Source organism: Sminthopsis crassicaudata, chromosome 4, assembly GCF_048593235.1.
Source record: "Sminthopsis crassicaudata isolate SCR6 chromosome 4, ASM4859323v1, whole genome shotgun sequence".
Classification (NCBI taxonomy): domain Eukaryota; kingdom Metazoa; phylum Chordata; class Mammalia; order Dasyuromorphia; family Dasyuridae; genus Sminthopsis; species Sminthopsis crassicaudata.
Window position 1 is genome coordinate 373,401,997 of NC_133620.1, and position 25,002 is coordinate 373,426,998.

General features: G+C 46.2%; 2 protein-coding genes across 4 annotated transcripts; one reads left to right on the forward strand and one right to left on the reverse strand.

Moving 5' to 3' along the window:
• Positions 1 to 2: 2 nt before the first annotated feature.
• Positions 3 to 11,508, reverse strand: DCST2 (DC-STAMP domain containing 2). The gene is made up of 15 exons (XM_074265268.1): positions 11,147 to 11,508; positions 9,980 to 10,150; positions 8,917 to 9,018; positions 7,868 to 8,065; positions 7,512 to 7,577; positions 6,853 to 7,066; positions 5,541 to 5,698; positions 4,771 to 4,935; positions 3,580 to 3,747; positions 2,224 to 2,324; positions 1,708 to 1,838; positions 1,251 to 1,378; positions 579 to 672; positions 321 to 479; positions 3 to 246 (listed from the first exon to the last, which is right to left on the reverse strand). The coding sequence occupies exons 1-15, from the start codon at positions 11,400 to 11,402 to the stop codon at positions 84 to 86; spliced, it is 2,274 nt and encodes a 757-aa protein (XP_074121369.1). The 5' UTR covers positions 11,403 to 11,508; the 3' UTR covers positions 3 to 83.
• Positions 11,408 to 24,798, forward strand: DCST1 (DC-STAMP domain containing 1). Of its 3 annotated transcripts, XM_074265274.1 has the most exons (16): positions 11,408 to 11,875; positions 12,133 to 12,258; positions 12,804 to 12,878; positions 14,040 to 14,168; positions 14,774 to 14,913; positions 16,017 to 16,224; positions 16,452 to 16,595; positions 16,992 to 17,113; positions 17,749 to 17,906; positions 19,308 to 19,407; positions 19,572 to 19,667; positions 19,907 to 20,033; positions 20,434 to 20,550; positions 21,705 to 21,847; positions 22,064 to 22,177; positions 24,424 to 24,798. In XM_074265274.1, exons 1-16 carry the CDS (start codon positions 11,806 to 11,808, stop codon positions 24,673 to 24,675), a joined length of 2,121 nt encoding a protein of 706 aa, XP_074121375.1. In that variant the 5' UTR covers positions 11,408 to 11,805; the 3' UTR covers positions 24,676 to 24,798. The 3 variants fall into 3 exon arrangements, with proteins under 3 accessions (XP_074121375.1, XP_074121376.1, XP_074121377.1); XM_074265275.1 differs by lacking the exon at positions 12,804 to 12,878; XM_074265276.1 differs by lacking the exon at positions 12,804 to 12,878 and having other exon boundaries at positions 17,749 to 17,891.
• Positions 24,799 to 25,002: the final 204 nt, after the last annotated feature.

Below are 25,002 nucleotides of genomic sequence, written 5' to 3' on the forward strand. Positions count from 1 at the left end.
TGTCTTGGTGGTCTCTTCCTTCTTTAATGGGGGTGGGAGACTGAGAGCAGGCTGGGTGGGAGGGGAAGCCGAGGAGAGCGCGGCTATTTCTGGGGAAGGGGCGGAGGAGGGGGGATGGGAATGTGGACCGAAGGAGATCGAGGAGGGGCAGACGGAGGGGACGGGTTAAGGTGGTCTGCGGCTTCGTCCCCTCCGACCTCGCCCTCAGTCTCCCGTTGGTCACCGCCAGAATCGGTTTCCTCATCCCTGGGAAGTCGAGGAAATGTAGTGAGGGGGGGGAGCCGGCTCCGCCCCCCTCAGGTGCCCCGGTCCTCACTCACCGGGAGCTGCCGGCCGCATCCGGCTTAGAGAAGAGCTTCCTGAACCTGGCCTTGCCCAGGAGACTCTTGAGCTGCTTCTCAACCCCGCTCCGCTTCTCCTGGCTCAGCTTCCGGGCAGAAGCCAGCCACAGGCGGGGGCGCTCGTCGTCGCTGGAGTCCCTGGGAGATCTCAGAATGTCGGGATCTTCCCAGAGAAGGGATTCCCGGCCGGCCCCCTCTGTGTCCTCCCCCTGGAGCCCCCTGCCCTCTAGCACTCACAGCTCCAGATCCAGGTCCCCCTCGGGAGTCAGGGGCGCTGCGCACACGGAGCAGGTGTTGGCCAGGAGCCGGAAGCAGGACCTGCAGAAGAGGCCTGGGGGGGAAGCCCAGGGAGTCAGGTCTGGGGAGCGTTGGCCTGACCTCCCATCCCTTTTTCTCTCCTCCCACAAATTTCCTGGAGCGCTTCCTGGCCCCCCCCCCCAACCTCACTGGGCCACAAATGTTGAAATATCATGCAATAATAGAACTATATGTAAATTGCAGAAAAGGCGCCATGCAAATTAGGCCAAAAATCACAAATTTGTGTCTGCTTTATGCAAATCACAAAATTCATATGCAAGTCTCCATGCCCATATGCAAACGAATCCATGCATAGCAATAACATGGGATCCAAATGTAAAACCAATGTAAAGCTTATGTAAATTATGGATCACAATTGATTGTGTCTATGCAAATGATATCAAATTATAGATTTAAAATTGGAAAGGACCTTAGATGCCAGTCTGTCCACTTCCATTTTACAGAGAAAGGAAACTGAGGTATAGGGAAGCAAAATGATTCCCTGGGTTTCTGAGTGACAGAAATGGGACTGGAACCTAACCTTTCAGCTGCCAAATCCAGAGCTCTTCCCATGGTACCATGCAAGACTCCAGTGATTCCTGGCAGACCCACCTTTGCAACCTGGGGTGCTGCAGGACACAAAGTCTTCCATGTCCCGTTCATTGTGAGGCCTCCCACAGCCCAGACAGTAGGTTTCGTGTATTCCCAGCCGACGGATCAGCGATGCTAGGCAGGGGCACCTGCAGGAGGGTTTGGGGTGTTACAGCTGCTCGATGGAGCAACCCTCCTCCAACCCATAAGGGGAATCCATCCTTTTTTCTCAGTATTTTTCTCCCTTTGATGACCCTTAGGAAGGCCTGCCTACAGTTTTACCCCCACTGAGCCAGCTGTTCTTTCTCTGGTCCCATTCCCCCTTTCTATCCTGCTACAGAATCCTTCATCAGAGTATCCTAGAAATCCTGAGGTTCCCCTCACTTTGCATCTTCAATTTAGAAACAAATTTTCACTCTGACCCTGGATCATCTACAGGTGAACTTTCCCTGCAGGGAATGGGGGGGGGGGAACCTACTTGGCAGCCAGTATGAGGAGGATGCTGGTGTGCCCCTGGTCAGCTGCCCGGCGCCTCACTGCCCCCAGCAGAGAAGTGGACAAGTTGGATCGGCGGGTCAACAGTTTGTTGTACAAGAAAGAGATCCGTTCCTGGATGGGGTTTAGTGGGAGTGCTTAATCTTTTGGGGTCCAACAGTAGACAGATTTTTACCCAAATTAAAAGGGAAAGGTTTCCCTGGCCTCCAGTTAGGCAAAGGCACTTGGGAGGGAGGGGACAGAAAGAGAATAACCAACCCCTAATAAGCTGTAAACCTGATTATGTGGAAGGCCCCACCAAGGCATTCCCAATCAGGAACACTATGCACTCCCTGAGACACTTCTGTCCTTGTTTGTCCTGGAGGGGCTCTACCAAAACCTGGGCTCTCAGAAATGAAGTTTCCCAAACTTCCCATCACTTCCACCACTAACCAACTGTTGTTTGGGATAAGATGGCTCCCCTCCCTTCACCCACCCACTGGAACCCCAGCCCCTTCACCTGCTCCCGGAAGGGGTAGTAATAAGCACAGATGATCCGACTCGTCCGTCCAACATAAGTGCCAAAGAGGGTAACAAAGAAACACAGCCCGTACATGAGGCCTGTGGACAGGGCGGGTGTCACTGAGGAGGAATGCAGGCCCGTACCGGGCAGGCCGCCCTGCACCCTCCACTGTGCGGTCCTGATGAGGCAGGCTGGAACCCCCTAGTCTGATGTTGTAACTCCCCAAACAGGTTCCATTTTCTGGAACTTCCCTTCCTTCCATCCACTTCATATTCTTGATAGTCATTATTAGAAGAACTAACATTTATTTTCTTTTTTTAGATCAGACTTGAGATTTCATAGGTATTAGGAATTCTGAATGAGGGAATTTCCTCCATCAAAGCAGATAAAACCCCACTCAGAAACTTATAATCTCAGAGTTAAGAGGTTTAATGACTTGAGCATGCATCTGAGTCAGAACTTGAACTCAGGCCTTCCTGACTCTGGGCCTGATACTTTATCCTCTGTGCCACCTAGCTGCCCTGGTACCCCATATAATGCTCTCTCATTATAAAGCATTTCATCTTCATTATCTCATTTCATCCTTACAACAGTTGTGAAGTAGGGAGGACAGGTGGTGTCATTACTAAGATTAAGTGATTTGCCCATGATCACACATTATATGTCAGAACCAGGATTTAAATCCAAGTCTTTCTAACTTTTAAGGCCAGGCCAGTGCCCCCTGATTAGAACATATGGCCTCTCAAATCACTATCAACGTTGCCTAAAATTGGCGTGTTTTTTCTCACTTCAATATCCCTAACATCATTGACTTGTACTTGAACTTGCATTCCACTAAAACCTTTCTTTTACATGAAATTAAATCTATTCATGTCTCCACTAACCTGTCCTTGTGCAATTGACTTTTTGAACACAAGTGAAGTACTTTACATTTGCCCTTACTATCTTGCATCTTCATAGGTTTGGTCTACCACACCATCTGTAGAGATCTTTTCATATGGTTGCATCTGGGGTGCTACAATTATCCTCTTCCATTTTGTATTATCTATAATTTTTATCATTATGCTACTAATGTAGCAGCCAAATCAATAATTTTAAAAATAAGAAAAAAAAAACCATTAAATAGCAGACCAGGGACAAATCATTAAGTACTTCACCAGAGACCTCCCTCCTGTTTGATACACACTATCAGCCACTTCTGTTATTTGGGTCTTCATATTCAACTAATTCGCATTCACTTTGTGTTTTTGTCCTTTAATCCACTTTTTAAAAATCTCAACTTTCCAAGACTGATTACACCTTCTAGCATCATCTAGATCTGTAAGTCCCTCTCAATGCCCCATGAATAGTTACCAATGAGTAAATAGTTTCTTTTGTCTGGTTTTGATGGACGAAGAAGGCAGCGCCGGGATAGAATGGTGATATTTCCTCGCTGAAGGATGTCAAACACAGACACTAGATCACGGTAGATCTGTCCAACATAGCCTGTCCCTTGTACAGTGACGGACACCAAGACAGGGTCTGGAAACACAAGCGATAGTACAGGTAGTGAAATTCTCCTGTCTCAGTTCTCCCTTTTTGAGAGGGTCACTATTAGAGTCCGGAAATATATCCATTAAAGATAGGAAGAGGTGCAGATCCTCACTTTACACACACCTATACACACACATACATATACTCATACACATGCATACACACATACACATACACATTTGCCCAGAGCCATTCAAAATGACATAGAACCATCCTAGCTCAAGGTAGGCAGACAGTAGAATCTATATTCAACTCTTGTCGGTCAAAATAATCAAATCAAAAGGCAACTGGGTGATGTGGTAGTTAGAGCACTGGACTGGACCTGGACTTGTAGTGGATCTAGAGCACCAGCCCTGGAATCAGGAGGTCTTTGGTCTCAGATACTTACTTTGTAACCCTAGGGATTAACCCCATTGCCTCACCAAACAAACAATCAAACAAAAAAGAAGACCCAAGTCCAAATCCTGCCTCATTCACTTAACTATTTGTATGATTCTGGGCAAGCCATTCAATATCCATCTCTCAGTTTTCTCATCTATAAAATGGGGATTATAATAGTACTACCTCCCAGAGTGATTGTGAGGATCAAATGAGATATTCTCAAGGGCTTTTGCAAAGCTTAAAGAATGATATAAATGCTATTATTATTATTATTATTAAAGTGGGAATTGAATTTGGAGTTGGACAATCTGGATTCGAAATCCTACTTTGATGAATCTGTTTCTTCAAATGCATATAAAAACCTTACTGGCCCAAAAGATTGAAGGGATGATCACTATTCCATAGGAGATAGTGGGGATGGACTCAAAGATAAATTACATCCTTTCCAGTTCTAAATTTCACTCTCTTTTGATTCAGGACAAGAGGTAAAATTTGGTTGGAAGTTGAAAGAAAGGGAATGGAGATTAAAAATTAGAGAAAGATTAAGGGAGTGGGTCTCAGGAGTTCAAAGGAGGGCAAATGGAGAAGGGGTAGGGTGAAGAGGTAGGGTGACAGGAAGGGTGCTCCTACTTCGAGCCACGATCTCCCCCTGCAGCCAATAGCGAGCCAGATCTAGCAGCCAGAAGATGGCATAATCCAGTAGCACTAGTATCAACACCACTAGCAGATGTCGGATTAGGGTGAAGGCTGCCAAAGTGTAATGTATCCGCTCCATCCTAGATAGGTATAAGGAACCTGAAAAGAAGAAGAGTCTGGGGAGAGGAAGGCTGGTACCTGAGACTCAGCACATACAGCTGGAACTATGTGGAAGTGTTGCCCATAAAATGACAGGGTGGTAAGGAAAGGAGTTCTTTCCATTATGGGATTTCCCTACCTCTACTCTATACCATGACCCTGTCCACCAAGAAATATAGTGTCCCAGCTGGTCAAGAACAGCTAGGTAGCACAGTGGATAGGGCTCTGAATCTGGAATTAGGAGGATCTGAGTTCAAAATTGGCCACAGATACTAGCTGTGTGACCCTGGGCAAGTCACTTAGCCCTGTTTTCCTTAGTTTCCTCATCTGTAAAATGAGCTGCAGAAGGAAATGGCAAAACCACTTCAGTATTTTTGCCAAGAAAACTCCAAATGGGTTCTGAAAAGTCAGATACAACTCAATAATAATAACAACATTTGTTGAAACAATCCAACCAATGGTATGACTGGTATTGATAGTAACTAGACCTCTGTGACATGGGATCCTAACATTCCTATCCTTTGTCAGCCACCTTTTGACCCTTCCTCAGGCATCTCTTAATACTGTCCTTGGGAAACTTGTGTCCTTTGGAACAACAAAATCACCTGGCTGGATATATCGGGTGCGCTCCCTGGAGCTCAGGGGCAGGACTGAAGGCAGACCAGCCTTGATCCGGATGGCATCCATACGCATGAAGCGGTTAGTTATATAGATGTTGTCAAAGTTGTCCCTAGTCAGGTAATAATAGCGGTAGAAGAGGGCTCTGGAGGAGGAAGAGATGAGGGAGATCTCAAAACCCTAAGACACATTCGAAGCTGAGCCCACCCACCCTAGGAATTTGCACACTAGGCAAGTTTGAAAGCTGGGCCCTCTGCAACCCCCACAACTGTCCTTTTGAAAGTATGAACCTTCATTCTCCCAAAGGCAACTTAATTTAAAAATCTGAGTCATGGAGAAAGGGATTTTCTAGTCTTAACACAAACACACACACACATATATATATATATATAATAAACAAACAAATGTACTTATAAAAAGGAAGATAAACCATGATGTAAATAATCAATTTTAATCCAAGAGAACAGATGATGAAACATACTTCCCTCCATTCCATAAAGAGGTGGAGTACTACTGACACAGAATAGGATATATATTGTCAGAAGTCCTGCAGGAGGCGGCTTATTAGTGTTAAGGGGAGAGGCTTAGTGTCAGGAAAAGCTGAGTTCAAATACAGCCTGAAACATATCTTAGCTGGGCGATCTTGGCCAAGTTATTTAGCCCTCTTCACCTCAGTTTCCCCATCTGTAAAATGAAGGAATGGCAAACCATGCCAGTATCTTTGCCAAGAAAACCCCAAATGGATTCATGAAGAGTTGGATACAACTCACTTGTTGAAATAACAAATGGTGCGGTTGGTACTAGACCTTGTAACCACAATTCTCTTGTTTCCTTAACTGTAAAATTGGGATAATAATAGTACCTACTTCCCAGATATATTGTGAGGATCGAATGAATTAATATTTATAAGGCATTTAGGACAATGTCTGGCAAGTAGTTGTTGCTACATAATTGCTAGTTATTAGTATTATTGTTGTTACTATCGCACATAGTTCTTGGGTTAATTAGTTTCCATAAACATTTTTTGTTGTTGTTATAGGAGAGTTTCACTGGGAGAGATAATAGAAAAAGTCTTTTAAAAAAGCATTAATGAAACTAAAAAAAAAAAAGCAACCAATCTGCACCCCCACTGGGACATGTTCATACCTTCCTACCCCTAGTCTTAGGTTTGGGATTGGTCACTATCAACCTGGAAATCCCTTTTAAGAAAAAGTGCTCCTCACTCCAAGATCTTTGAGACATTGAAATCCCCAGTCCCTCCTCCCAGATCCCTCCCTTCCACGTTCCCCCACCCCTTACTGGAGATAGAGGAAAATAAACAGTAGTGGAGTGGTGTGACCAAGCAGGGCCAGGGTCTCTCTGATTGGATGTAGCTTCAGGTTGACAGCCTCTTGAAGGTCAAAGGCTACCTGAGCCAGGCTTCGGGAAGAATTGAGATTCACTTTGAAGTGATGGGAGGCTGTGACGTTGAATTCAAACTCACCACGCACTCGGTTAATCAATCGAATCACCGCTGGAGGAGGAGGTAGGAATAAGCGAGCAGAATCAGAGTAAGGGTACAACCCCATGGAAGAGGAAGGATCAAGTATGAAAGAGCAAAAAAACACTGGGCTGGGCATGAGGAGGTATTCACTTATTCCAATCTTGAGTGCTTGCTAGGTGCCAGGCACTGTAATGGGGTAGAGGATACCAGTGAACACGGCAAACTGCAAAGATCGATAAACCAAAATGTTTTGCCTTTGAGGAGTTTTTGCCCTCGAGGGGAGAAAAAGCACATAAAAGTATTTTTGTGTTAGAATATGTCCCATGTGGCTCTGGACCCATGGGGTAGTGTTCTATGTAATGTGAATGAAAAGAGCCTCTCGAATTGAGAAGCAGAATATTGCCCAACCTGAGAAGATTAGCTTATTGGGAATTGGGGAGCACCTCCAGGTAGGAAATAGGTCAGGATGACTCACGGGTACCAATGGTGGAACGCAAGAATGGCTGTATGTAGTGGGGGATGACGCAGAACAGCTGAGCCACTGGGAAGGGCAGAAGTGAGAGAATGGCAAAATCAGGAGGGACAGACCGATGGGGTCACTTCTCTCCCATTGTCAACTGTGTCCCCCCGAGACCCTGCCATTTCTTACTTTTCCCCTCCATTGGTCTTCCTTTGGTTTTATGCCATTCCCATTGAACCCAAGTCCCCACCAGCCCCATCCCTCCTCCCTTCCTCACTGCCTCCTCCCCACTCTGACCACCCCTTCCCATTACCCAGCCCCACTGTACCCAGTGATTTCCCCAACCACTTCCATCATGGGTCCATCCTCACCACTGGCCAGACCACAAAGTAGCAGCTTGAAAGGCATGAGGACGTAGCAGAGGTGGTAGAAGAAGGGCACTGCCTTCATGCAGTGATTCTTGGCGTCATCAAAGATTCTGGCACATTTCCCATAGGGTGAGCCTAGCTCAGAATTGCAGACATCACCGATGTGCAAAAGCCAGTACCACACATTCCGCAGGGCCCTGACTGGGGAGGCAGTAGTGGGGGCAGAGTGAGCATCCAATGAATACTAACTTGGACACAGCAACGTATGGATGGATAGATGAATAGATGGATGGGCTGACATCCTTTCACACATTTCCTTTCTATTACCCAAAACCCACTTCTACTATAACTGATCCTCTTTCTTTTGTGACACGGTGTGTCCAGAAAAACAAGGGGAGACAGAGGAGAAAATGGGGAGTTAGGGGGCAAAAGAGTACACAACTTGGGTCAAGAAAATGTGAATTCAAATCCAAACTCAGATACTAAGTCACTTAACCTCTGTGTGCCCTCAGTTTCCTCATCTGTAAAATGGGGATAATAATAGCTTCTACCTCCCAGAGTTGTTGTAAGAATCAAATGTGGTAATATTTGCAAAATACTTAGCACAGTGTCTACACTTCTCCCCTTCCCTGTTCTTCCTTTCTCATTCTTTCTTCCTGGAGGCAGCAAGTATAGCCAGGGCCTCCGTGCTGCCTCCTAGAAGTTCTGGCTTCGCAAGAATGGAATTAGGGTGGGGGTAGGGAAGTAGGGGGTGTTGGTATGGATATGGTTGATAGTCTTCTCCCTCAAAGTAGGGCAACCCATTTGGGACTAAGGAAAAATCTGGATCTCATTTCTCATCCAAGTGCTAGGTCTGGAGGACAGGATCATTAGAGTTTTGTTTTTGTTTTTTGCTTGTTTTAGATTGGGTCAGTCAAAGGATATAGAAGACGGACTGATGGGAGAATAGCCCAAACTAAAGATGATCACATGAGTTAGGAGGTGAGAGGAGGAGGGAGTTTCACTCTGCTATTTTGCAATGAAGAGAGTACAATGTTGACAAATGAACTGACCCACATGCTTCACACCATCCATGATGGCACGGAAGAATTTCCGGATCCGGTCAGCCACTTCCTTGGCCTTCCCTGCAATGGCCTTGATCTTTTTCAGGGCACCTAGTAAGAAAGAGCAGGGGATAAAGAGACCAGGGTAGGGGGGATCCTTCCCAGAGGTCTGAACTCTGACCCCTGAGGTAGAGAGGAGATTGGCCCAGAACCTGGGAATATGGTACTCTTGGTATTTGAGAGGGAACACAAGATTCATGTTCAAAAGGCAGATTTTGCCACTTACTAAGTGTGCACTTAACTTCCCCAAACTGCTTTTAAAATGTATATTAGAAGAATTCTTTCCAGACACCAAACTAGATTTTTTTTCCCCCAGTGGCAGTGGTGACAGAGGGTATTCCAATCTGAGGTCATTTGGGGAGCAGAGGCAGTCTATTTATAGCTTAGTTGACCCTTGCCCTAATAGGTTAGGGAGGAAGGAAGGACCTGGGGCAATGGAACAGAAAGGATTGTGACTCAAGGTGTTTCATGGCCACAGGATTAGCCAACAGAGAAAATTCTGTAAGAGAAGTGAGTTCAGATACTGTGGGAGGAAGCAGGCCCCTGCCCATCTTCCCAAACTAGCTATAACTGATTTTTGCACTAGCTCCTTTTCAAGGCAAATGTGAAGAAAGTACTTTGTCAACCTAAAGTTATTGCAGGAATGGGAAGGGTTTCATCTGGGAAGATAGGAGAGGATGCAGGGATTCCATAGATTCATAGGAAGAGGACTAAGACTTTGAAGGCCTTATTTTAGTGATAAGGATGATGAAACCCAGAGAGAAATGATTTGTGCCAGATCATAGAGGCTATAAAATGAGCATTCAAATAAATATCTGGTTCCAAATCTCTTCATGAGACTAGACCACCCTCCTTTCTAAGACCCTTCACTATAAAGTGGAAACCATGATGTCATATATTCAGGATACTAGGATATTGAAATGAGGGGGGAGAGGGAGGGAGAGGCAGGAAAAAGGCAATAACCCATGCAGGAAGAGGAGAAGAGGGTGGCAGGAAGGGAGGGAACTCTTACTGAGGAGGGGCTGTCGGGCCCTCTGAAGCACTTCGGCACTCTGGTTAAGGGCCAGCTCTGCCCCACAAGCCACAGAGTCACTTGCCCTATTGAAGTTTCTGATAATGTTGGCACAGGGGCCCTGAATAACCAGCCCAAAGGCTGCAATCAACAGCAGTGTCCGGCCTTGTCCTGGTGGAGATAACAATGTCTCAGCATCTTCACTGCCCCTTCTCAGATCCCAGCCACAAGTTTTTCATTTCTTCAAGAGCTTACTGCAATGGGAGCTAGATCGGTATTTGGCTATTTTTCTACTCTTACCCTCTAGCTACTGATGCTGTTTCACTCCCCTTTCCATCAGAGACCACTCCTGGAAGCACAATGCTCTACATATTCTAGAGCCAGCCTTCCTCATTTTCATCCCAGGAGCCAATCTTTCTCATCTTCACACTCAAATCCAACTTTCACCTCAAAATACTGCTTTCATCATCTTCACCCCCAAGCCTAACCTTTCTTATCTTCACCCCAAATCTCACTCTCGTAGTCTTCAGCCCAAAATCCAGTCTTAATCCAACCTTCATCATCTTCACTTCTAAATCCAGTGTTCCTCATCTTCCCCAAATCTAAACTTTCTCATCTTCACTCCAGGATCCAACCTTTCTTTCAACCTTCTTCATCCTTACCGCAGCCATTCTCTTTCCCTAGGGGTTCAGAGCTCCCCTTGCCATCACCTTTCTGCCTTTTTTCTTCAGAACTCAAACTAATCCTTCCTGCCTTTGTATCTGGAAAAGGTTTGGTGATGGATTGCTCTACTTCTTGATTTGTTTGTGACTTTCCCTCCTCATAGCATTACTCCCTTACATGTGTTGTTTCCCTGATTAACACATAAGCTTCTTGAGGTTAGGAACTACCATCTCTAATTTCTATTTGTATCCCCAGCAGTTAATCACAATTATACTTTGCCTCTAGCCCTTCATTGTTCCTATAGCTGCCCCCTTGATGTCCAGTGTCCTTCTACATCTGGCCCTCTTTATGGTGATTCTTTCTCCCCTATCTTCTAGGTTTCTCTCAATCTTAACACCTTATTAGTCCATTTGTCTTTATCCCAGCCCTTTTTTCTGTTCTCTGCAGTGACAACCCAGCCTCTCTCTGTCCTCCCCCCCTCCAACCTGATGTCATTGGACTCACTAGAGAAGGCCTGAGGCAGCAGCAGCAGGACAGTGATTCGAACGGAGCTGGAAAAGCCCATACCTAGGCCCAAGAAGATAGCTAGAGAGAGAGTGATCACTAGGCAGGTCCAAGGACTACGCCCCTGCACCAACAGACCCAGAAGCCCATAGCTGGTAGCCAGGGCAAGGCCCAGGACAAAGCCACCCACACTCTGAGCCACTTCTTGTCTCTTGCTTTTCTCCCTTGCCCACAAAGGTATCTCTTTGTCAGCCATGAATTTAAGGTACAGCTTCTATACCCATCTGTTTGCTGGTCTCCTAGAGATGCCCACTGGGCTCTGTGCAAAGGCACTACTTTCTTAAAGGAGCCACAAGCTTCTCTCCATCAGTATTCTAAGGTTCTAGAATGTCACTTAAAGAAGAATTCCCTTTGCCACTTTACCTAGTTTCCAAGATCAGGGGCTAAGGAGGAGAGTTATATTCTTTAATTCTTTCTCCCTGGATCCTATTGAGAATCAAGAAGAAAAAGGGGACACACACATACTTTACTATAAAAGGAAAGAAGGTCAAAGAGGTAGAATGATTTCCCCCCTTCCCCAAAAGAACTCAAAATGAGGTCACAGAAGAGGCAGTTAGGCATGAGAAGGGATTTTCAAAGCATTTAGTGTAAGTATCATCATGGGAGGTAAACTGAGTCAAGCCAAGGAAACTGGCCTGAAAGAACAGAAAAAGAAACCACCCAATACCAGTAAGTCACCTTCTCAATTACACTTTCCCCTTCTTCCTCTCCTGATACTGTCTATTAATGTCCCCTCAGTCCCTGCCCCTTTTCCTTGGATGTTCTCTCAGCCCCTGTGTCTGGGTGCTTACACTTTTACCTATAGTATCTCTACCTATTTTATATCCAGTTGAACACATCCAACCAAAGAAAAGTCACTGGTTGTGTACTTTAGCTGACATGCCCATGTCAGTGAGGGGGCATTTTAGCAAAACATTCCTCCATAGCTCTGAATCGATTCCTGAGATGGATGCTGCCCGTTCCCTGTGCCCGGTTTGTATGGAGAAAGCCGGGAGAGTTTCCTGTCACTTCATTCCTACTGGGAGCTGGCACTGGAGGGCTCCTAGCTGTGGGTAAGTAGGTCACAGAACCACAGAATCCAAGAATCTGGGAGCTGGAAGTGACCTAGGTTTCCTTCTAGTCCAGCACATAACAAAAGACCTTCCTACTATAATGTATCTGATAAATGATCATCCACTTCAAGGCCTCAAATGAGGGAGAAACTCACCACTTCAATCAATTCTACTTTTCACTGATTGTTAGGAAGTTCTTTCCTGACATCAAGCTTAAATTGAACACTTTGCAACTGCTACCCTTTATTTCTATTTATGCCCTCTGCCATTCACACAGCAGCCTTTCAAATATTTAGAGACAGCTAGAGTCTCTGGGTCTTCCGTTCTCCAAATGCCTTCAGTCCAGTTGTTTCAGCCTATCCTTTTATATCATGAACTAAAGACTCTTCATCTTGGATGTCCTCTAAACACTCTGCAAGTTCTCAATTTCCTTCTTAAAACATCTCTTCCTCATCCCACTAGGGGTTATTTATAAGCAGAGAAGAAGGATTAAGTAAATAGCAGACAGGGCTGGTTTCCTTTGAATGTTGACCTCTGATTCTCAGGTCTCACCCATATTTTGCTGACCCCCATAAACCTCTATGAAGAGCAGAAGATAATGTTGACATACGGCATAGTGGGTAAGTGAAAAAAAAAAAAGGGTCTGCAAGGGCCCATGTCATGGCAACAGTGTCCAAAGCAGTAAGTCTGCACTTAGCCATGAAGATGCTTCCTGAGTCAAAACCTCCTCTAATGTGTGCTATGGGGAATCCAGATGTCCAAAGACAGAAGGCGTAGGGAAGCTCCCAATCTGATAGAAGTGACAGAATACTTCTGCCTAAAACACAGTGGAACACTGGAAGTAGGGCAGAATCATGGGCGGACAAGTGATTGAGTTGGATAAGTGATGCCGATGGTGGTGGTGTAGTAGTAGTAGTAGGGACAACATTTAAGGTTAACATTTAAGTGCTTTCACTTTACACATATTATCTTATTTGATCCTCAAAATGATTTTGCTAGGCTCTTGTTCACTTGTGTCTGCCTCTTCATTTGGGATTTTCTTGGGAAAAATACTGGAGTGGTTTGCTGATTCCCTCTGCACCTCATTTAATAGATGAGGAAACAGGATTAAGTGACTTGCCCAAGATCATACAGCTGGTAAATTTCTGAAGTAGGATTTGAAATCAGGTGGTCTTGTCTGAAATCCACCCCGAGACACCTCTGGGGTGGGAGAAAGCAATAATGAGGGAAATGTTCTTAGGAAATGGGAATGGAGAACAGTTTTGTGAACAAGGAATCAGGCAGGGAAGAGAGGAGGAAGAGTGCCTTGGGGAAGACAGATTACAGAAATGAGTGTATGAGGTCTAGCTTCTCCTGCCTGAGATAGAGAATTAAATTGGAGCTCCTAATGGAGTAGAATTTCATGGATCAGAGAAATGTGTAGCCAGAAGAAGCAGCAGCCTTCCAGCACTTGGGGTGGATTCCATGTGGAAAAATTAATCAGAGAGAGAGAGGATGGAAGTGATCTGTACTGTAGGAGAGAATGTCCATATCCATGAGTCTGTGGATCTATTGATTATGTTTCTTTGTGCCTAGAAGTGTGCTTGACATTAAAGGAGGTATAGAAAACACCTCCCCTACTTCAGTGCTAGGGCAGGTAAGGGAGAGCTCTTAGCAGGTTGAAATAGCCAAGGAACAAGACCAGCTGCAGGGTGGCAAAGCTCAGGAGGAATCTTGTAGATGGTCCAATAGATATTTGTCACCCCCCCCCAACTCTATTCTCTTATCTACTCTCTGGACAGGCTTGGGAGCCCTGGGCTGGAGCATTTCCCCCTATATTCGTTGTGCCAGCATTCTGCTGGTCCCCAAAATGCTGGGCAAAGAGGGAAGGCTACTGATGCTCGGCTATGTACTGGCTGCTCTCTATGAAGGTGAGTATCTGCCAGAAATTCAGCTGGGACGTGCTCTCAGGCAGTGGGCAGTCACTGGGAGGGCATTCAGTGGGAGAAGATGGAATGATAATAGAGCTAGCATCCCTTAATTTTCTAAAATTTACAAATAAAAAATAAAATTTTACAAATATTATTTCATTTTATCTTTACAACAACTTGTTGTTATTACCCCCATCTTACAGATGAAGAAACCAGACAGCCAGAAATTATTGACTTACCCAGAGTGACTTAGCTAGCATGCTTCTGAGGCAGGATTTGGGCATCCAGATCCCAAGTCATGGGCGCTCTCTACTGTATCTCCTAGCTGTGTAAAGAACTCATCAGGATCATAGGATCTTAGATATTAGATCTTCAAGACATATTACAGATCTTTGAATCCAAACCGCTCCTTTCACAAGGGAGAAAAATGAAAGCATGAGAGATTTGGCCAGGGTCACATTTCTGACAAGATTTGAAGAAATGCAAAGTATATTATACCCCAGGGTCACATATCCCGGGGTGCTGAGACAGGGATCAAGGTCAAAGTTGTAGCTAGTTAAAGGAAGAATTTTGGCCCCTCTCCCTCTGCCCCTTTCCTCTTTCAGGGCCTGTGGCCAATCTGCGGCACAATTTGAATGAAGTGGTGTTATCTCTGGGCTGTACGGTAGAACTTCAGATCAACCATACTCGAATGGCCTGGAGAGTCTCTACTTCTCCTCTGAGGACTGTGTTCAAGGACCTTCTGGTCAGGGGACAAAGCTGGGAAGAGGGGGATAGAGGAGGGCTGGGAGTCCTGGGAGGGAGGGCATTTATAAGCCTAAGGGGTTATAAAGTTTAGTTGCTGGGGGAGCTGGAGGATTTAAGATGGGGCTGAGGAATTAAAGCAATATAGACCTGGATAGTGATGTGGTGCAGTGGATAGAGGGTGGGTCTGGTATCCAGAAGACTGGAGCTCAAATCCACTTTCACTCTGGATTACCCTACCAGATGTGTTATCCCAGACAAATTGTCGCTTAATCCTATTTGCCTCGGTTATCTCATCTGTAAAATGAACAGGAGAAGGAAATGGAAAACCACTCCCATAGATCTGCAAATATATATATACACAAAGAGAGAGAGAGAGAGGCAAGTTGTGTCAGTTAGATACAACTGGAAAAAAAAAAAAAAACCTCAACAATAAGAGTTGAGATCCTGGGAATCTGGAAACCTGAGCAAATAGGAAGTTAGGACTTTAGAAATAGAGGGATTTCGGAATTGGAAGGAGTTGGGAGAATAGTATAGAAAAGATACAAGGAAATAAACCCCTTGAAGGTAAGGGCTGTTTGGTTTTCTGTCCCTAATACTTAGTACTACAGATGGCACAGAATAGTTATTTAATATGTAAATGCTTGCTGAATTGTCCTAATTGACGGTTGAGGAATTGGAAGGCTGAAGGTATCTCCTGAAGTGGGAAGGGTCAGGGGAGGTTAGGAGGACTGGGAACTCTGCAGCTGGAGATTGGAGATAGAAAAAACAAGAGAGGCTTTTTTTTGGAGGGCGGTGATGGTGGAATTAGGGGGAAAGAATGATGGAATCCCATCAATGGAACTTGGGACTGGAACTTTCTTTGTTAAGATGGGGAGACTGGAGGTCAGGACAGAGATTTAACTCTTAGAACTCTTAGAGGGTTGAGGGCTAGAGGGACAAGTTGCTGAGTCAGGCCCCCTAGGGATCTGGGGAAGGAGATGGAGATTCTCTGTGTAGAGGTTAGGAGAGGGAGGTGTTTGGAGGCAAGGGGAGCAGGAGTGGGGAACTTAAAATTCTGAATATTCCCTTCTTCAGCCTCACCTCCATTTTCCCCTCTCCCAGAGTAAAAAAGAAGAGCTGAAATTAGATGCAAAAAATATCTCAAACTCTTTTAAAGAACTGGATGCCCAAATAAAGAGTACTGAGGGCTACGACCCAGATGCATCTGGGGGACTAAAGAACGAGGACACTGAGGTGCGAGGAGTACTTAAAGGAATGAAGTTCTCCACTCAGAAGCTCTATGAAATCAAGACCAAGCTCCGTTGCCATTGTGAGTGGGGAGGCCAGAAGGGCTCCTGGTTGGGGCCTCCAGTGCTGGTCTCCAATTGTACATGGAAGGAGATAATGAGCAGGTCTTCTGAGCTTTGGATGGTTTGGGGGTATCAGTCCATCCTGGAGGAAGCTGTAGATTTGAGAGAGGAGATGAGGGTGGGGATGGGGACCTGGATTTATATTAGAGACCCAGACAATCTCTGAAATACGCCTTCCCTCCTCCAGATATCGTGGGTGCAGCCGTTCGAAGTTGCCATCAATGGTTGGATCATAAGCATACCCAATGCATGCAGACGATCAAAGTCCCACTCCTTAACCATCTCCTGTGTCTCCCCATGACATTCAAGTTCTTGTGCAGCATTGCTAGGGGTTAGGACGTGGGGCAATCAGTGCAAAGGAGGGAGTCACCAGGGCATGGGGTCAGAAGGGTAACAGCCAGGAATGGATTTGTGTGGCCCCTGGAACCTCTGTATGTGTGTGAGTGGGGGGTGATAATGGTGGTAGTGATGCTGAGGGTGAAAAGGGAAGGGGGGAAGAATCTCATCTATTCCAACCTCCTTCCTAAAGCATGCTTGCCAATTATATAATCCTCCCTAACTGATCATGCAGATCCTTATATTTGTCTGAAGGCTAGAAAGGAGGGCGAGAGGGCTGGGGGCAGAGAATGAGGGGTCCTGGCAAGGAGCGTTGCAGCAGCAGAGCCCTAGGGTGGAAGGTAGCTCTCCTGACTTATTTTTCCCATGCATTGCTTCCTCTCCTCATTAGTAATGGAACCCTGGTGCCGGAATAGAATCCCAGTGGAAGGCAACTTTGGCCAGACCTATGATTCACTCAACCAGTCCATGCAAGGGATGAAAGGGGAGTTCTCTGCCCAGATAGAAATCAAGGTAGTTGTTGAAGAGTGAAAAGAGATCAGCCCGGTGATAGATGTGAGGGGTAATGGAGGAGGAAAAGGGAGGTAGGGTAAGTGGCAGCCTAGTGGATAAAGTACCTAGTCTGGAATCTGGAAGGCTCATGTTCCCGAGTTCAAATCCAACCTCAGACACTTATAGATTGTATGACCATGGGCAAGTCACTTAACCCTGTTTGTCTCAGTTTCTTCATCTGTAAAATGATCTGAAGAAGGAAATGGTAAGCTGTCAAGAAAACCCCAAATAGAGTCTTGAAGAATTAGACATAGCTGAACAATGACAAAAGCATTTATATAGTGCTTTAAGGTTTACAACACACTTTATCAATATATAATTTAATCCTCACAAGAATCCTAGGAGGTAAATGCTGCTAATATCCCCATTTTATAGATGAGGAAATTGAGAGAGGTTTAGTGAATCGCCAGAGTTACACAGCTGGCAAGTGTCTGGGGTTGGATTTGAACTCAGGCCTTCCTGAATCCAGACCTATCACCATGCCCAGCTGTTCCAAGGAATAACATTTACAGGAATTGAGGGACCAGGGGTCATCTCAAGCTGGACCAATTTGTCTTTTATTCCTCACCCTCTTTAAACCTCCCTTTTTATTCTAGAAAGAGAAGCAAACAGCCCTGTTGGGCATCAATGTGAGCAAGGCCCAGCTGAGGGAGGAAGTGCGGGACTATGTTGAGTATCAAGTGTCCCAGCTGGATGGAGCCTTGGGGCTGCTTCGGATCCTGCTTTCCTGCACATTCCTGTTGGTTTTCCAGGCGTGAGACAATCATCATCTATAGTATAACCATCACATGCACCAGAACCCCTCACTTGTGCACGATCTTCTCTCTCCTCCTAGTCCCATCACACCCACAACCTCGTGGGTACAGAGGGGCAGTCCTGGGACCTCAGGGAGGGAAAGAGGGAAGTACATGAATGCTTATGCATGTTGGGAGACCTACATTAGACAATCCAAAGCCCAATGGACTGTCTCAGCGCCCCCCACCCCACCCCACAGAGGGTTATAGAACTATTACATCTTGCAGCTGAGAGAAATCTCAGGAACCATTAAGTCTCATTCTCTCATTTTAACACAACAGAGATCAGAAACCTAGAGAGGGGGATCCATAATTTGCTATGGGTCACACAGCTCCTGAGCAACAGATCAGGAAGGGAGAATCCAGATCTTCTGAATTCTATTCTAGCAGTCATGGAATCATTTAATCATTGATCTTTAGAGCTCAAGGGGAAATTGAAATCATCTACTGACCAATCTCATTTTATTGAGGCTTATAAAGGCTCCTTGGCTTGTTCAAGGTCATGAATCTAACTCAGAAGTCAACTCCTGCTCTTCTAAGTCTGAATTCCAATCCTTGTCCTACTATGGCAAACTGCCTCTACTTGACTGCATCTAAAGCCACCTTTATCCCTTATTTTGGATTTTGGCCACTTTTCCATTTACTTAAAAAAAGTAATAATCCTTGGAATCTTCTTTTGTCTTGATTGTTGTTTCATCTGTAAAGTCCAAAGCCTGCTTTCATTTCCTCTTGAATGATGACTGGTCAGCAATTTTCCCTCCATTTGGACCAAAGTCCTGGGCTCTTCACCAAGGCACCACACCCACCTGGGAGCAAGCTATTCCTGGGAGATTGCTTTGGGCTTCTCCCTCCACCCACCTCACTCCTCTCAAAGACTTTTGGAATCTCTGACCTTCAACTCTCACTGTTCTCCTCTTGGACACTACTCTTTACCCTTAAGTGCTGTGTGGGGGTGTTTGGGATATTAGTTCTTAGTGTTAGCTCCCTAACCATAGGAATGGTTCCTTTAGAGAAAATTTTGGAACACACGATTTTGCAAAGGTGAAAAATATCTTTGCATGCATTTGGAAAAATAAAATACTATGAAAATTTAGGAAAAAAAAGTTGGTAGTGCAGGTGGAATAGTTCTATGGATATGTTTAGCTAGAATCTAGGAAGGTAAGCAATCTAGAGAAAGATTAGAATGAGGAGCATAGCTTTGGAATCCAATTGCCTAAAAGAGATAACTAAAAAATGAGAGCAAATGAGATCCCCCAAGGAGAACGAGAGAGAAGGGAGAGAAGGGCTTCCCTGTGGAAAAAGTTAGGAAACAGCTGGGAAAAGGAAGCAAGGAAGGAGACGAGTTATTCTCTGAACTTCAGGGCCTTCTCCTACACGGACAGCTATTGCCAAGACATCCGTTTTGACAACATCTACATCAGTACCTACTTCTACCAGATTGATCATAGAAGAAAGAAGCTGGTGAGCAGATATTGCCCAATGGTCAGCTGTAGGGCTTAAACATGATCCAGGACCCTAGAAACCTCCAGAAATCTTTCTGTGTGCCCCAGGATGGTTTCTATGTGGGTGGGGATGGGTTCAGAGGGCTAAAATGACACCTGATACTCCTTGGTGTTGCTCTATAGGGCAGAAGGAGTCTCTTGCCTCTCCGGAAAGCTGAGAAGGCCACCGTCATTTTCCCCTGCAAGCTGACTGTTCAGGCAACTGAGATTAAAAATGTGGTGAGGAGGGCACTGCCAGATCTAGGCAGGCCTAGGCAGAGAAGGGGGGATCTTGTCTCTAGCTGGTAGGTGCCATAGGCCTCCAAAGGGATAGGAGGGATGGAGGAGCAACTTGAAGGTTCTGTCCTTCAGCCACTGTTCTCCAAGGCTAAGTGGGGGTCAAAGTCTTGGGTTCTGATTGGTGCTCCTCCAGACCTGGCAAGTCCTCTGGCGGTCTTCACAGCCATGTAATCTTGTAGTTTCGGGAGTTGCTGGAATCCTTGCCAGTGCTGATGCTGTTGCTGATTCTGTGTGTGTTGGACTGGACCTTCTATACCATCTTTGACACCATCCGCAGACACTCCTTCCTACAATACACCTTCAGCAGTAAGCCCTCTTCCCCCTCTGCCACTCCTTGCACCTCTAGCCCAATAACCCTAAGGTGTCTTTACTGGCTTCTCACTCTTTTTTTCCCTTCCCCCCTGAGGCAATTGGGGTTAAGTGACTTTCCCAGGGTCATACAGCCAGGACGGGTTAAGTGTCTGAGGCCAGATTTGAACTCAAGTCCTCCTGACTTCAGGGCTAAACCACCTAGCTGTCCTGCTCCTCACTTTTTTGACCAAGATATTCCTACTCTAGGAAACGCAGGAACCTTCTCTTGCCCTATCCCCACTTCTCTCCACCCTGCAGTGATAAGCAGCACAGCTCCCAGCAGATAACTTTGCCCTCATCACAGGGACTCTCAAACACTGATTCTTTTCTCCCTTTACCCTAATCCTACTCCCAGGTAGTCACCATCTGGAAGTGAAGGTAGGGGGAGATACTATGTTGGCCAAGCTCCTAAGAAAAACGATTGGGGCCTTAAACACATCCTCTGACATTCTGATAGAATCAAGCAACACAGGTGAGTAGGTAGAGGAGTGCTCAGGTCAAAGTTAGCCAGGCTGGAAAATATTGTGGGGGATGGAATCTGAAATAACTGAGGAAACAAAGGCTGGAGCTTTTGAGCATATCGATTTACTACCATTGCATACCAATTGCATAACAAATCAGGACCAAGTTTCTCAACTTTGGCACTAGAACACGAATACAGAAGAGAGAGAATTTATTGCATTAAAAACAATAAATCAAAAGGACCAATTAATTAAATAAAAAGGGTTAACCCGGCTACAAAATTAGGTAATCTGATTTCTAATTGAAGGAAAAATGATGGGCTTTCTGAATCAGGGAAAAGAGCAAACAGGTGCAATTTCCTGAAACTAGAAAACAGACGTGTACCACAACCCCCAAGTATCTGTATTCAATCAAAGGGAAACAGAACTAATTGATCAGTTCAGGCCATTTTTCAGATAAGACACTTGGGTTGCTTGAGATACATAATTATAAGAAAATTCTTTGCCTCAATCTTCAGATCTAACTGAGTTTCTAATCAGCATAATTTAGGTCCTTATCTAAGCATCTCTTAGCAACTGGTAGAGATGGTCCAGCTTTCTAGTCACGCAGGGCTAGGTTCAAACAATGCACAGTTTTTTCACAATTCCCATAATTGAATAAGGTTTTCTCACAAGATAGAAATTGGACTAGACTCATAATTGAATAGAGAGCTTAGCTAGTTCCAAATCTGAGTCACAAGATTGGAGTCAATGTGATTCATTAAATTTCCACACTTCCTTTACTATACTGAGTTTAAAGAGCAACAACTGAGTAGTTTACAGGAAAGGAATAGGATATCAACGGGACGAGCTCTTAGTAAGTAGGGGATCAAGATCCCTCTCTCCTTCCTCAAATTGTGGTGAAGTAGGAAGAAGACTACAGAGCGGGTGGAATCCTATCTGTATTCTAGGGAAAGCCTTCTCTGTGGGGCTGCGTTTTCTCCTCCAAAAGAGTGAGGAGACTGAACTCTATGGCCTCTGAGGTGCTCCTAGGTCTAAGCCTACCGTTCTCTTTTTCTTCTGGGAAAAGGTGTAAATACTGTTTCAAAAGCTGTTCTTTTGGCAGGGCTTTTGGAAGGACTAATTCTTCTGGGTAAACTTATATCCTGCGCTCCTGCTCCTACAGCTTGCTTACCCAAGCCGATAGGCATGAGCTCCCAGGACTACATGAAGGTCTTTTTGCCTGCCGGCCTGCTGGTGCTACTCTGCCTGACACAGGCCTACAGTTATCGACTCCGAAGGGTCATTGCAGCCTTCTACTTCCCCAAGGTGACCAGGGCTCCCGACCCTCACTTCCCTGGCTGTCACAGACTTGAACCCCTTTCCTTGAAGGCCTCAAAATGTATCTCTCCAGTCCTAAGCATGCCCAAGATGGTGGGAAGCAGGATCGCTCCGTACCCTAAGACAGAGGCTAAGAATGATCTTGGCGTCCTGAAACTGTGAGTTGTGGGGGAGGCCCAAGCTACTCTCATCTCTCCTTCCCAGAGAGAGAAGAAGCGAATCCTGTTTTTCTATAATGAGCTCCTGAAGAAAAGACTGGTCTTCACCAAACTTCGGAGGACTATCATCATGCAGAGGGCTCAAAGGCAGGGGAAGCCTGTGAGTCCAGAACTTCCATTTTCTTCCCTCCTCCCCGGGTGGGGCTGGAAGGACCGGGATTGGATAAGAGAGGTTCTTACTTTCCATGTTTCAGCGAGCACCAGCAAGTAAACCCCGGGATTTAGGGCTAGGAGAGACCCTTAGAAATCACCTACTCCAGTCTCACCTTGTACAGGAGAGGAAAGAGGAAGTCATTTATCCACGTTCATAAAAGAACCCAAATCTGAATCCAGGGCTTCTGACTCCCCATGGAATACTTGTTCTGGTTCATTAGCACTGAAAATAAGATACGAAAGGAGCCTGGCGGTCCAAACTTCCTCTTTCTTCCCACACTCCCTACTGTCTTCTGGGAGTCTGCAGTCAGTTAGGACGCGGGGTAGCTTGGCAGAAAAGATCCGAGTGCTGAACTGGAGTCAGCAAAACCCGAGTTCGAACTCTGCTTCAGACCCAACAGCCCCGGACAGATCACTTGACTCAGTTTCCTCATCTGTAAAATGAGAACACCTGTGGCAAAAGACTTGTGAGAATCAAAGGAGATGATATAGGGTAACCTTTCAGCCACTTTAATCTCCATAGGAAAGTTGATGTGATTCAAGAGACCTTTACTCTGGACTTGTTAAACTCAACTCCCTAAGTATTAAGTGCTGTGCTAGTGCTGAGGAAACAGTCCCCGCCCTGCAGGAGTGCACATTCTAACGCGGAAAACATGGAAATAATTAGGCACATGGCAGAGTAGCTGGGAGGTTATCTCGGGGGCAGCTAGGTGGCGCCATAGTGCACAGGAAGCCGCCTGAAGTCAGGAAGGCCTCAGACACCTGTGATCTTGGGCAAGTCACCTAGCTGTTTGCCTCAGTTTCCTCATCTGTAAAATGGGCAACAGAAGGAAATGACAACCCCCCCCCCCAGGATCTTTGCCAAGAAAACTCCAGCTGGACATGATTGAAACAACAAAACAAAAGAAGTTGAGATTTGAACTTCATCCCTAAGGAAGCCAGAAAAAGTAAGAGGTAAAAGCAGGCCTGGCGGACACAGTTCAAAGGCTCGAAGACAGGATATGGAGGACGCCAAACAGAAGACTCTATGTGTGATTCCTGGAGAAGTGGGGAGAAAAGAGGAACTGAAACGGGGTCGGCCTACGTTTTAGGAAATTCATTTTGGCAGCGAAGCAAGGGATGGATTAGGGAGGGGGGGGAAGAGCCGAAGCGAGGGGCTAATTAGAACGCTCCTGCCACTGTGCGCCCACACTGGAGTAGCGACTGCGGGAATAAGCATGCATGCGTACGTGCGTGTCTCTGTGCACACGGCGCACATTTGTGTGCTTGCACTGCACCCGTTAGAGCCGTCATAATGACAAGATTTGGCTACGTGTGGAAGATGGGAGTCAAGCTAACGTTAGAATGACAGAGGCCTTGCCTCCGAGCCTTGAGCACACTCATGGTTAACTGATGACATGGAGACAGGGGGCAGTCGGAGAGACAGAGACTCGAGACCCTGGAGAGAAGAGTCACGAAAACTTAGAGAAGGATAAGCATGTAGTAGGCACCCCCCAGTGCCAAGCGCTGTGCTATTAGTGTGGGCATACAAAGAAAGGGCAAAAAAGTCCCTAAACTCACAATGGAACAGGGGAAACCACATGAAAATAACTACATACAAATGACGTATTCAGGACCACAGAGAGGTCAAGGATGCAGAGGATTTTATTTTGTTTTATTTGGTTTTTTTAAATACATATTAAAACACATTATAATACACTGAAAAATCAGAAGAAAAGAGGAAAAGCCAAGAGAGAGAAAAATTCAGAAAAAAGAAGTGAACGTAGCATGTGTTCTACTTAACAATTAGAGATCCTTGGTTCCTTTGGAGAGGGCTGGATAGATAAAACGTTTTACAGATATCTTCCCATTCTATCCCACAACCACCTGAGAGTAAGGTGCTATTAATATTCCCATGCTACAGATGAGGAAACTGAGGCTGCCTGAGGTCATACAGAAAGTATTTGGGGCAGGATTTTAATTTGACCCTAAGGAAATGTGTAGGGTGAGGAATGGAGATGGACGCTAGACTTGCAAGTGTGTCTCCAGGAGAGGAAAGAGGCCGAGAGACCGGAAAACATTAGCGCGTGTTCACAGCCGGAAAATGTGAGGAGCAGAATTTAAACCCAGATCTCAGTGATTCCTTTCTGCCCCTTTCCGGTGAGAGTTCGCCATGGCAGGACAATGAGGAGCCGCTCTTTCTCTCCCTCACAGCGCCACCGTCTGGTGGACTTGTGTTACCGCCGCTGCCCTCTCTTGCGGTACCTCCTGCGCAGGCGCTGCGTGGTCTGCCAGGCCTCCGAGACGTCTGAGTCCTACGTGTGCCCGACCCCGGACTGCGGGGCTGTGTACTGCGCCTCGTGCTGGATAGACATGGGGAAGACGTGCCCGGCGTGCACTCCTCGCGACGAGCTCTCCTCCTCGGCCTACAGCAATAGCTCAGACGACGCCACCTATGCGGAGTGAGGGGGGATCGGGCAGGAACAGAGCAGTCGCCCTCGTGTGTCACGCTCATTCCCCACGTGCCCGGGTCGGCCCGGCCCGGCCTTCTCTCCCAAACCCCGCTCAATAAAACTGCCTAATTGCAAAGCGGGCCTGGTCAAACCGAGAACGGGGAGGGGCTCCCCAAGGCGCGGCCTGACCGCTCCCGATCCTTGGGGCTCTCTGGCTGACCCCGCCCGCGCTGGAGCGGGCCGGGCCGGGGAGCCACCGCGGTGAGGGGGGACGCTGTGGGGAGCCGTCACACGGGATTAGGGGCACCTGGGCCGGGCGAAAGGAGCGGCTGCCTCCTGA

Excerpts from the sequence above, each read along its gene's own strand:
- DCST2 (XM_074265268.1), bottom strand. The coding sequence starts at position 11,402 with ATGGCTGACAAAGAGATACCTTTGTGGGCAAGGGAGAAAAGCAAGAGA. Across the intron at positions 7,067-7,511 it reads GCGTTCCACCATTGGTACCC|CGGTGATTCGATTGATTAAC; the intron begins GTGAGTCATCCT and ends CTCCTCCTCCAG. Across the intron at positions 247-320 it reads GATGCGGCCGGCAGCTCCCG|GGATGAGGAAACCGATTCTG; the intron begins GTGAGTGAGGAC and ends TCGACTTCCCAG.
- DCST1 (XM_074265274.1), top strand. The coding sequence starts at position 11,806 with ATGGGAGGTAAACTGAGTCAAGCCAAGGAAACTGGCCTGAAAGAACAG. Across the intron at positions 19,668-19,906 it reads CAACTGAGATTAAAAATGTG|TTTCGGGAGTTGCTGGAATC; the intron begins GTGAGGAGGGCA and ends GTAATCTTGTAG. Across the intron at positions 20,551-21,704 it reads GATAGAATCAAGCAACACAG|CTTGCTTACCCAAGCCGATA; the intron begins GTGAGTAGGTAG and ends CTGCTCCTACAG.